This window comes from Macaca fascicularis, chromosome 14 (genome assembly GCF_037993035.2).
Source record: "Macaca fascicularis isolate 582-1 chromosome 14, T2T-MFA8v1.1".
In the NCBI taxonomy this organism is placed as follows: Eukaryota; Metazoa; Chordata; class Mammalia; order Primates; family Cercopithecidae; genus Macaca; species Macaca fascicularis.
In genome coordinates, this window is record NC_088388.1 from 75,733,881 (window position 1) to 75,746,830 (window position 12,950).

Consider the following 12,950-nt stretch of genomic DNA (forward strand, 5'->3'; position numbering starts at 1 on the left):
GCGAGTCTACTTATATAAAACTCAAAAACATGCTAAATATATGTTCAGGGATACATTTATATGATAAAAGTATACAGAAAAGTAAAGGAATGATAAAAACAAAATTCAGGAGGGTGATTGCTTATGGAGAAAGGAAAGTGATGAGATTGAAGAAGGATACACAGGAGTTCAAGGAATTGGCTAAGGTCCATCTCTTAAACTGGGTGATGGCTATGTCAAAATTCATTTCATTATTTTTCTGAATACTTTACATAAGTTATATATATTATCCTAGTATATTATATATTCATAATAAAATTATTATTTCTCATCTGCATTTTTAAATTTTCCATAAGGAACATACATTACTGGTTATATTAAACAGAGAAAGTAAATAATAAATGTAATAACATTTTTAAAATTAGCATTCTCTTGTGCCTTTTCTCATCCTTGCCTTTTTATAGCACTCATTCACTGTGTATTTATTGGCGATGTAATCTGCAGCAAGCTGTGTGTTAGGCATACTGTGGCGACATATGATTTCTATACTAATGGCACTTACCCTCGTGAGTGCTCTCTAGATCCCTGCAAAATCCTCTGAGTAGGCTTCATTATCAAGATTTCACAAATCTATTAGCAATTTTTCTTAATGTAGCTATTAAACACCTGTGCTCTAAAGCCCTCCTGACAGATTTAAATCCTGGCTCTGCTATGAACTAGTTATATATATTTGGGCAAGTAACTTAACCTGTTTGTACTTTAATGTCTCTAACTGTGAAATGAGAAAAGGAACAGTGTCTACCTCATAGGATTGCTGTAAGATTTTACTGAGTTTATATACTTATACATAAAACTCAGAACAGGGTCTAGCCCATGGTAAATGTTTGAAAAACACTATTGTTATATTGTTCTATGAATATCTCCTGAGCGCAATCCTGTGTCAGGTCCAGATGAAGATTCAGAGATAGAGTGGGACAGGATCTGGAAGACTAACTCCTAAACAGACCATTACCAAGAGCGAGAGGGGTACGGCAGAGGGAAACCAAGGGTCTGCAGGAGAACACAGGAGGCTCTTCAACCCTGTCTGGGGGTCAGGGGAGCCTTCCCAGAAAGGCTAGGGTTCTGTCCCCAGGTTGAGGTCTGTTGTCTTTTGGTGAGACTCCATGTCTCCTACAGAGAGGTGGCCAGGCAGTGTTGAGGGGCTGCCATGAATGCACTGAGCTGTAAGAGAGGCCAAGAGGTAATTTGTAGATCTTAAGATCACTTATTCTATAGTGAGCCTACACATTTGCTTTTTGTGGTTTCAAATTTTCCTTTGCAATTTTGAAATGGTACAACATATCTCATATGGAAAAATTAATTTTAGCTTGGATTTCTTTTGTCATATTTAAACTGGTAAAAATAATTTTCAGTAGGAATCTAGTTGAAAGCTTTCAAAATTGGGGTTGTTAGTTGAAAATAAATATTGGCATTGGAAATAACCTAAATACCCAGTAGTAAGGGAATAGTAATGTATCATAATCAAGTAAATTGTGATTTATTTATAAAATTGGAACTACTTTTTTTTTTTTTTTTTTTTTTTTAAAGAAACAGAGTCTCACTCTGTTGCCCAGGCTGGAGTGGAGTGGCACATAATATGTCACTGTAACTTCAAACTCCTGGGCTCAGGCACCCTCTTGTCTCAGACTTTTGAGTAGCTGGGACTACAGGCACACACCAACACAGCCAGCTAATTTTAAAATTTTTTTGTAGAGACAGGGTCTGGCTATGTTGCCCAGGCTGGTGTTGAACTCTTGAGCTCAAGAGATCCTCCCAGTTTGGCCTCCCAAAGTGGTGGGATTATAGGCATCATCCCCTGCACCCTCCTTAATGTAACTATTAAAGTGATATTTATGAGCATTTTTAATGGCATGAGAAATGGTTATGAAAGAATATGAAATATAAAGACAAAAATAGCTCCATCATGTAAACAAATCATTAGATAAAATAATGGAAGAAAATATACTTAAGTGTTGACAATGGATATTACTAGTTGGTGGGATTACAAGCAATTTCTTTTTTTAAACTTTTTTTTTGGTATTTTCTAAATTTTTCAACTGAAGAACGTATTGCTTTTTTTTTTTTTTTTTTTTTTTTTGAGACGGAGTCTCGCTCTGTCGCCCAGGCTGGAGTGCAGTGGCCGGATCTCAGCTCACTGCAAGCTCCGCCTCCCGGGTTCACGCCATTCTCCGGCCTCAGCCTCCCGAGTAGCTGGGACTACAGGCGCCCGCCACCTCGCCCGGCTAGTTTTTTTGTATTTCTTAATAGAGACGGGGTTTCACCGTGTTAGCCAGGATGGTCTCGATCTCCTGACCTCGTGATCCGCCCATCTCGGCCTCCCAAAGTGCTGGGATTACAGGCTTGAGCCACCGCTCCCAGCCAAGAACGTATTGCTTTAAAAAAAAGTTTTGGCTGGGTGCATTGGCTCATGCCTGTAATCCCAGCACTTTGGGAGGCCGAAGTGGGCGGATCACCTGAGGTCAGGAGTTCAAGACCAGCCTGGCCTACATGGTGAAACCTGGTCTCTGCTAAAAATACAAAGTTAGCCAGGCACGGTGGCACACACCTGTAATCTCAGCTACTCGGGAGGTTGAGGCAAGAGAATCACTTAAACCCAGGAAGCAGAGGTTGCAGTGAGCCGAGATCACACCATTACACTCCAGCCTCGGCAAAAAGAGCAAAACTGCATCTCAAAATAAATAAAATAAAATAAAATAAAATAAAAGTTTTAAGATATAATTTACACATCATACATATTAGCCATTTAAAGTATACACTTCAGTGGGGTTTTTTTTTTTTTTTGCATGTTCACAGAGTTGTGTAACTATCACCACAATTTAATTTTAGAAAACTTTCATCAGCCCCTAAACTTACCTTATTCCCATTAACAGTCACCTCCCGTTCCTGCTCCCCTTCTCAGCCTTAGACAACCACTGATTTACTTTCTATCTCTCCAGATTTGCCTATTCTGGATGTTCCATATATTATAAATGGAATCACAGTATGTGCCCCTTGGTGTCTGGCATCTTTGATAAGGCATAAAATTTTCAAGGTTCATCCATGTTGTAGCATGCACCAGTATTTCATTTCATTCCTTTCTATTGCAAAATAATATTTCATTGAATGGGTATATCACACTTATTAATCTATTCATCAGTTGATGGACATTTAGTGTGTTTCCACTTTTTGGCTATTGTGAATAATACTGCTACGATCATTCTTGTACAAGTTTTTGGTGGATATATGTTTTTAATTCTCTTGGTGTATAACCTAGGAGTAAAACTTCTCAGGTCATATGATAACTCCATTTAGCATTCTGAGGAACTGAAAAAGTTCTCAAAGCTGCTGCACCATTTTACATACCAGTGATGTTTGAGGGTTCCACTTTCTCCACATGCTTGTCAACATTTGTTGTTGTCTTTTTGATTATAGCCATCCTAGTGTGTATGAAGTGGCATCTCACTGTGGTTTTGATTTGCATTTTTCTAATGGCTAATTATGTTGAACATCTTTTCATGTTTTTATTGATCATTTGTATATCTTCCTTGGAGAAATGTCTATTCAGATCCTTTACTCATTCTTTAATAGGGTTATTGGGAGCTATTTGTCTTCCAATTATTGAGTTACCAGTTCTTTATATATTCTGGATACAAGTCTCATATAAGATATATGATTTGCAAATAATTTCTTTCATTCTGTGGGTTGTCTTTTCACTTTCTTGATGGTATCATTTTCAGCAAAGGAGTTTTTAATTTTGATGAAGTCCAATTTATTTTTCCTGTTGTCGCTTGTGTTTTTGGTGTTTTATATAAGAAACCATTGCCTACTCCAAGGTTACAAATATTTATTTTTATGCAAACTTCTAAGAATTTTATAGTTTTAGCTCTTACATTTAGTTCTATGATCTATTTTGAGTTGAATTTTGTTTATTGTAACAGGAAGCATTCTAATTTCATTCTTTTGCATGTGCATATCCAGTTGTCCCAGCACCAATTGTTGAAAGACTATTCGTCCCCTATTGAATTGTCTTGGCATCCTTGTTAAAAATCAATTGACCATAAACGTAAGGGTTTATTGCTGGACTCTAATTCTATTCCTTTGATCTACATGTCTATCTTCATGCCAGTACTACACTGTGTTCACTACCATAGTTTTACAGTAAGTGTTGAAATTGGGAAATACAAGTCCTCCAGCTTTGTTCTTTTTGAGATAGTTTTGACTAGTCTGGGTCCCTTACATTTCCAGGCATTGCTTTTATGCTCAAGGGGGGAATTTTTTTAGAAAAAAAGAAAAAGGAAGGTAGATATTGCTGAAGGAACTGTGAAATTCATTTTGTGTTTTCTGAGTGAAACTTCTGCAATGCGACTTTTCTCTTGGATGAGGAATTTCTCTCTCCTAAATTCTGTCCTGGTCATCGTAGATTTCCTTTTTCACTATTGATGAACACTGTGCAGAGTATTGACTCAGCCAAAGCTTCATCCTGCCTTGAGTCACTTGGCTGGGTTAGGGGTTATTTTCACATAGGGGGTTCCACAGCACCCTAATATTTTTTTTACTCCTAGCTAAGAATTATCATACTCTATTGTTGTGGTCTCTGCAGTGTTTTGATTGCACACCTCATCGGCAAATCACTTTTGAGTATGAGTTTTTGCATATTCATTTTGAGCACACACAAATATAAATATTTCATTCATTTATAAATTATAAATGCTCATGATTACGATATAAACAAATAAACAAAACAGAAGTTTTAGAAGACGAGATCAAATGACTAGAAATAGATGTTTCCCCACACCTCAATGGCTTTTATCTCTCTGGAGATGGGCTTCTTGGATCTTTCCTGTTTAGCTCTGTGTGGTCCTAGCACCCAGCCAGCCAAACAGGGCCTGGTATATAGCAGAAGCTCAAAGACATTCAAAATAAAAATTTCAGGCCAGGCGGGGTGTACCTCAGGCCTGTAATCCCAGGACTTTGGGAGGCCAAGGAGGGCGGATCACTTGAGGTCAGGAGTTCGAGACCAGCCTGGACAACATGGTGAAATCTTGTCTCTATTAAAAATACAAAAATTAGCTAGGTGTGGTGGTAGCATCCTGTAATCCCAGCTATGGGGATGAGGAGGTGCTGAGGCACGATTCCCAGGAGGCAGAGGTTGCAGCGAGCCAAGATGGCACCACTGCACTCCAGCCTGGGCGGCAGATTGAGACTCTGTCTCAAAAAAGAAAAATTTCAAATAGGCTACTATTCCTATTAAATACATGGCTTCCGGCTGGGCGTGTTGGCTCACGCCTGTAATCCCAGCACTTTGGGAGGCCAAGGCCGGTGAATCACGAGGTCAAGAGATCGAGACCAGCCTTGCCAACATGGTGAAACCCTGTCTCTACTAAAATTACAAAAATTAGCTGGGCGTGTTGGCGTGCGCCTGTAGTCCCAGCTACTCCAGAGGCTGAGACAGGAGAATCGCTTGAACCCGGGAGGTGGAGGTTGTAGTGAGCCGAGATCACGCCACTGTACTCCAGCCTGGTGACAGATCAAGACTGTCTCAAAAAAAAAAAACCCAAACAAACAAACAAAAAAACACTGCTTCCCTAGGTTTTGCATCTAGCAAATAAAAGTTCTGCCTCTATTTCCTGCTAATTGGCTATGGTTATTTTGTAGAAAGGCTGTGGGCTCTTCATCTCTCTTTGTCTTCTCTTTTACCTTTGACTTGCACCACATCTGACTTATTTATTTTCTAAAATAGCAGTTGTATCATCCTTCATTTATACTCTTCATTTCTTACTGTGTATTCAGGCAGAGTCCTGATACTAAGACCATGAAGAATGGAAAGCAAGGTCTCTCATCAGGATGTAGCACAGTAGGATGTGAACAAAGGGCAAGGAAGCTCTAGGGTGTGAACATCTGGGACGGCTTCAGGGAGCTGGATTTTGAAAGAAGAGTGGGGAGTTGGTCAAACGGAGAAGAGAGGCTGTCCCAGTTGAACTGTGGGAGCAAAGGCAGGCGACCCAGCACATTCTAGGAGAGGGGAAAGTTTGAGTTTGGTGTAGCTGAACACTAGGGGCAAGGGTGGTTGCATCTGTTTTAGGAAGAGCTCTCTGGCAGACCTGTAAAGTATTCGACTTTTTATTTATTTATTTATTTAGAGACAGGGTCTCCCTCTGTTCCCCCAGGCTGGAGTGGCACAATCTCAGTTCACTACATGCAATCTCCACCTGGGGGCTCAAGTGATCCTCCCACCTCAGCCTCTCAAGTAGCTGGGACCACAGGTCTGAGCCACCGCGCACGGCTAATTTTTGTATTTTTCGTAGACACGGGGTTTTGCCATCTACGATACTCCCAGACGGGGGCTGGGAGTATTAGACTTTTGAAGTTAGAAGTAGGGGTAGGCTGTTGGTTGCCTGGAGAGCAGGGCACAATTATAGCTAGAACGTGAAAACCTCTGTGCTTGGAGGCCCAAACGAAGCAGAGAAACTTTGCTTTAGTGCTCTAGCTAGCAGCATTCTTTTTTTAGGATCTCAGAACCTACTTTTTTTTTTTTTTTTTTGTCGGTCCTAGGTTGTTCACCCTTTCCCTTTGTCCCGAAGAGACACTTAAACCTTTATCAGAAAATCACGGTTTATTTCCTGAGAATCGCGGGGACTGGTTGAGGGTACTCTGTTTTGGGGCTCCATTTGAGGCCTGTGGCTCAATGGAAGACATAGAGGCGCTTCACTGCACAGGTTTAATCAAGCAAGGGCTTGATAGAAGGATTCATCCCACCCCCGCCCCGATTAAATCAAACCACACACCACCCCCGCCCGGATTAAATCAAACCACACACACACAAATAGAAGCTCTGGCACATCCTGACAGAATAGCCTCTGCGAAGTCAGGAAGCCCCAACCTACGGCCATTGGCGTGTCTACACGGGCCAGGAAGCCCAGGCCTCCGACCCCTTCCTGGATCACGTCCCTGCCCCGCCCAACGTGGAAGAGGGGCGGGGCCAGCCGGCGCCCTTCGAGTGGGCCTTGCGCCAGGTCAAGCCTGGCCCGGCCCCTCGGCCCAGCGGCGCCGGTGGGCGGGGCCTCCCTCAGGGCAGTGTCAGTAACGGCGCCAGGCCCCGCCCCTCGGGGAGGCAGGGCAGGGCGGGGCGCGAGCAAGCGCGCGGGCTGGGCCGGAGCCGGCCTGGTCGCCAGCCTAGCCCGGCACAGTGAGCCGAACGCCTGGGCGGTGGCGGCGGCGCGATGGCTCCGGCCGCGGACCGGGAGGGCTACTGGGGCCCCACAACCTCCACCCTGGACTGGTGCGAGGAGAACTACTCCGTGACGTGGTACATCGCCGAGTTCTGTGAGTGTGGCCTGAGGCGGGGAGCGGGGGTAGAGGGCACCGGGCTGAGAAGACGCCGTGTGAGGAAGGCAAAGGGCGAACCTGGCCGCGAGGGGAGGTGCCAGGCCTGGCCCCGGGAGCTGGAATGCGGCGCCCTGGGCCAGCGGGAGGCTGAGAGGAGCGGGCCGGGAGTCCACTGCGTAGAGGGAGGAGTGGCGGGGTCTGGGCGGGAGGAAGGGGGCCTGAGGATTGGGGGGGCAGAAGAGCAGTGGGAAGTGGGGAGCCCCTACTGGACCTAAAGGGGAAACCCTGAGGAGCTGGGTTGGGAATGGGAATTCGCGCCCGAGAGCGGAGTGGGGCTAGGCTGAAAGATTGGAGGACCCTGCCCCTTGGAATGAGGGCCCAGGACACCTGCTCTGCTGTTGCCACCACCAGAAGGGGACAGTTCCTAGCTTCGTCTTTCCCCCAATCCGTGAGAATTCTACCGCCTTTCCCTCCCCTTTTCACTAGAATATTAGACCTCCTCGCTCACCTCCAGAAAACAGTTTCACCAGTCTGAGATCTGAACCATCCCACCCCTATCCCCCAGGTTGTCTTAAAAGTACCAGAGGTCATCTGCTCTCTGAGTATGATTATTCAACTGTCATCTTGCACCAAGAGTCGAAGGCATCTTGCACCTAGTCTGTACCTTCTGCTCCCGCCAGGTTGCCAAGAGTACAAAGGACCAAAGTCCCCGATCCATTCTGTCGTATCCAACTATCTAGGAGTTAGGGGTTATCTGAGGACACTACTTCCACCAACTGCACCTTCTGAGGATTTAAGAATTCTTCTTTAGCTGCTGCTCTGTCAGGCACTGCTGGTCAGGTTGGGCTTGTTCTGTGTGCCTGTGTGTGTGTCTGTCTGTTTTCCTGGGCGATTTTTCCTGCGAGGCTAGGAGAAATCTGCCACTTCTTTTTCTATCATTTAATCAGGTTTTGAGATCACAATATTTGATTCTTCTTTTAGGTGCCTGCTTCTGGCAAAGTGCAGAGAACATCCTTTGGCTAACGATTACTGCCTTCTTTTAGTTGGATCTACTTCTCAGGACGTGAAGTGACTCTTCTTAGCTAACCTTCTCATTGTTGAGTCCTGCTCCCAGGCATCTGTGCGTGGCTTTGTAGGAAAGAGGCAAGCATATCATAACAAATGGTCCCACTTTATTCTGTTCTGGTAATTGGCTAAGTTTCCAAAAAAAAAAAAAAAGAACACTTTTTGCAGTTTTCAGGACTTTAGTACTATTCTCTTATGACCATGATTTAGGCTGAGAGTCACTTTTCTTGAACTATTAGTTTAAATTAATTATTTTTACATAATCATGGAGAAATATGGGCAAAGGGATCATTTGTAATGCAATTACTTGGGAACCACATGTTGGCAAAGGAAACACTTTACCAGTTAGTTTGTTGTTAGATCACTTTGGCAAGCCCATGCCTGGTCCAGAGAACAATGACCACGAGGGAAGAGACGTAAAATCATGCACTCTGTGCTGGAAATGTGTAACATGGAAGAGAGGAATTCAAGAGTCTTCAAATATTGGATGGCTATCATATAGAATAATTTTTTTTTATTTATTTAGAATCTGCAATTAGGGCCTTGGGCAGAAACTAACTGTAATGGGGAAAAGTTGACTTCAATGTAAGGAAAAACCTTCTAACCAATGATATGGGAAAGGTTGGCTTGGGGGACAGAGGACTTTCTGTCACTGAAAGTGTTAAATCAGACATTGTTCAATGAACTCGTGAATATTTTTGGAGGAAAAATTTATTTAGTTGAGAAAAGGGGCTGGCCTTAGTTGGTCTTTAGATCCTTTGCAGCTTTATGGGTCTATGCAGGTAATAATGACTCTTAGTTTAGAACCAAGGTTTTGGATTCAAATCAAAAGAAAACACTGGGCTGGGCATCGTGGCCCATGCCTGTAATCCCAGCATTTTGGGAGGCCAAGGCAGGAGTATTGCTTGAAGCCAGGAGTTTGAGTCCAGCCTGGCAACATAATGAGACCCTGTCTCCATAAAAAAAATAAAACAATTAGATATGCATGGTGGGTTGTGCCTGTAGTCCTAGCTACTTAGGAGACTGAAGTAGGAAGATCACTTGAGCCCAGGAGTTCAGGGTTGCTGTGAGCTGTAATTGTGCCACTGCACTCCAGCCTGGGCAAGAGTTAGACCGTATTTCTACAAAAAAATAAAATAAAAAATGCAAAGAGAGAAAACTGGCAGTTAAGTCATGTGGACTATGAGAGAGCAAGATACTGTGTTCTGGCAGATAGCTCTGAGAAATGGGAAATGACATTTGTTCTCAATGTGCTCAGAAGAGGAAACTCTGAGCAGACTGCAGGGAGGGTTTTGACATAGGAATCAGAGGGGTTGCAAGAAGAGGATGAGTGAATGTTGGCAGCCCTTTGCGCATGCACCTTGGGAGAAAATCATCTGGAGGAAGTTGAGGTCAAGTCATCTTACCATAGCAAGTCATGAGTATCTATAATAATATATCTTGGACTAAGAGAATTTGATCTTTGAAAAATATGCTGATTAATAATAATATGTTTAAAATATGTGTTTAAAGCAAATGCAATTTTAACATCATGATAGTATTTACATTAATGATAGTATTGATGGTAATATTAAAGGTAATGTAATAATAGCTATTATCTAAGTGGTCACTATGTACTACACTTTGCTAAGCACTTCATATATCTTATCTCTTTTGATCTTTGCAGTAATTTCAAAAAGAAGGTATTATTATCCCCATTTCAAAGATAAGGACATTGAAGCTCTAAGAAACAATTTACCTAAGATTACAATAAGTGATGTAGAGATAGTATTCACATTGAGGTCTGACTCTAAAGCTACTATCCATGTTACCTTTTCATCATTACTTTTATCACACATTCATTGTTTTGCCCCTATATTCAATATTGAATTAGAAAAGAAAGGAAGACAGATATGAAATACTATGCTCTCACAAAGGACAAATTGAACAACTATTCAGTTTACTCAACCATCTTTCAACTGTCTTTCAGCATTAGAATATATGTATTTTAGGGAATAATGAAGAGTTTGGGGAATTGCATATTCAGATATGGCAGTGGTTCTCAGTCACTTTCAGCACCTGAAAACTGTCTTCCGAGCATCAGCCAAGATCAGTTTAAATTCCTTTTGTTTGAACATATTGTAAGGACCAGGGGAAAAGGTCTCTCATTGTGAAATCATAAGCCACTTGATGTGCCAGAAGTTAGAGGTACAGGCAGTCCTTGCTTTGCATAATAGTGTGGGACCATACAAATGACTGTGCAAGTTAAAACCAGGTAACACTATGGTAATAATCAATGGGAAAAGTTATGATTGTTCTGTGACCTTTAAAACTTTTTGTCAAACATTGTAAACTCTCTTACTGTTGGTTATGAATATATAGGGAAATGAAAAAAGTAAGCATGTTTATTTAGTACACTTTAAAACATTAAAAACATTGAGAAATAAACTTTTTTCTTTATAAAGATCACTTATCAAGAATAATTTAAACAGTGCTTGCCTTTTTTGTCACATAACTCATAATATGGAATGAGTTGTTTTTTTTTTTGAGGTAGAGTCTCGCTCTGTTGCCGAGGCTGGAATGCAGTGTCGCTATCTCGGCTCACTGCAACCTCCACCTCCTGGGTTCAAGCAGTTCTCCTGCCTCAGCTTCCCAAGTAGCTGGGATTACAGGTGCTTGCCACCACACCTGGCTAATTTTTGTATTTTTAGTGGAGACAGGGTTTCACCATGTTGGCCAGGCTGGTCTCGAGCTCCTGACCTCAAGTGATCCACCTGCTTCAGCCTCCCAAAGTGCTGGTAGTACAGGCATGAACCTCCATGCCCAATTGTCTTTTTTCTTTTAAATTAAAAAACGTTTTTTTTTAGCCAGCTACAGCTACACTAATGAGGTCCATCAGGTTTTGGGGTTTTTCTTGAGACAAGGTCTACCTCTGTTGCTTAGGCTGGAGTGCAGAGGCACAATCAGAGCTCACTGCAGCCTCCACCTCCCAGGCTCAAGTGATCCTGCCACCCCAGCACCCCATAGCTGGGACTACAGGCGTGTGCCACCATGCCCAGCTAATTTTTTTTTTTTTTCTGGATTTTTAGTAGAGACAGGATTTTGCCATGTTGCACAAGCTGGTCTCAAACTCTTGAACTCAAGCAGTCCTCCCATTTCAGCCTCCCAATGTGTTGGGATTATAGGCATGAGCCACCATGCCCAGCTGGGATGAGTACTATCCCTTCATGAATTCTCTTCTAATTTGTATCAGCTTCCAAAATTTATCCTTTGCACTTTTAATATTGTGAAATCTCTCCGAGAGTTCCTTTAATGCAAAGTTGTTTTTTGTTTTTGTTTTTGTTTTTGAGACGGAGTCTCGCTCGGTAGCCCAGGCTGGAGTGCAGTGGTACAATCTTGCCTCACTGCAAGCTCCGGCTCCCGGGTTCAGGCCATTCTGCTGCCTCAGCCTCCTGTGTACCTGTGACTACAGGCGCATGCCACCATGCCCGGCTAATTTTTTTTTGTATTTTTAGTAGAGACAGGGTTTCACTGTGCTAGCCAGGGGTCTCGATCTCCTGACCTCATGATCCACCTGCCTCAGCCTCCCAAAGTGCTGGGATTCCAGGCATGAGCCACCGCACCCGGCCACAAAGTTTTTTTTTGTTAGCATCATTTCTCCTGGGACATCTTTATCCTTTTCACCACAACTACTTTATTCATTTATGTTGATAAGTTTGCCTTCATTTTCTCTGAATTCCTCAGGCTGCTTTTTTCTTAAATTTTTATTTTTATTTTTATTTTGAGACGGCTCTGTCACCCAGGCTGGAGTGCAATGGTGCAGTCTTGGCTCACTGCAACCTCCACCTCCTGGGTTCAAGCAATTCTCTTGCCTCAGCCACCCACATAGCTGGGATTACAGGAGTGCGCCACCATGCGCAGCTAATTTTTGTATTTTTAGTAGAGATGGGGTTTCACCATGTTGGCCAGGCTGGCCTCAAACTCCTGACCTCAAGTGATTCACCTGCCTCGGCCTCCCAAAGTGCTGGGATTACAGGTGCGAGCCACCTTGCCCAGCATCTTTTTTTTTTTTTTTCTTTTTTGAGACGAAGTCTTACTCTGTCGCCCAGGCTGGAGTGCAGTGGCATGATCTTGGCTCACTGCAACGTCTGCCTCCCAGGCTCAAGCAATCCTCCCACCTCAGCCTCCCAAGTAGCTGGGAGGTACGCATCACCATACCTGGCTAATTTTTGTATTTTTTTGGTAGAGATGGGGTTTCACCATGTTGGCCAGGATGGTCTTGAACTCCTGGCCTCAAGTGATCCGCCCACCTCAGCCTCCCAAAGTGCTGGAATTACAGGTCTGAGCCACTGCGCCCAGCCCCTCAGACTACATATTGAGAGTCCCTTGAATGACAGTAGTGTCAGCATTCTTATGGTCAGCTATTTCTTCTATAATTCTGTTTACATTTGATTGGAATTTTACTTCCAACATTATACATTTTTGTTTCTCTGCTACCCTTTCATCATTCTTGGCCAGTTCTCTCTTTCTGCACTCATTTTTGTAACATGGCATGTAAGTTT

The 12,950-nt window shown here is 43.0% G+C and overlaps 1 protein-coding gene across 9 annotated transcripts in view; it reads left to right on the top strand.

The window, feature by feature from the left end:
* Window positions 1–7,136: 7,136 nt before the first annotated feature.
* ACER3 (alkaline ceramidase 3) overlaps window positions 7,137–12,950 on the top strand; it is a 167,519-nt gene continuing 161,705 nt past the window's right edge. For all 9 annotated transcript variants that reach the window (XR_012423548.1, XM_015435518.4, XM_065528747.2 and 6 more), the window contains exon 1: window positions 7,137–7,341. Coding sequence is in view for 2 of the 9 variants with exons in the window: in XM_005579150.5 (XP_005579207.1) it covers window positions 7,239–7,341 (103 nt within the window). In the remaining 7 variants the exon portion in view is untranslated. The remainder of the gene's footprint in view (window positions 7,342–12,950) is intronic.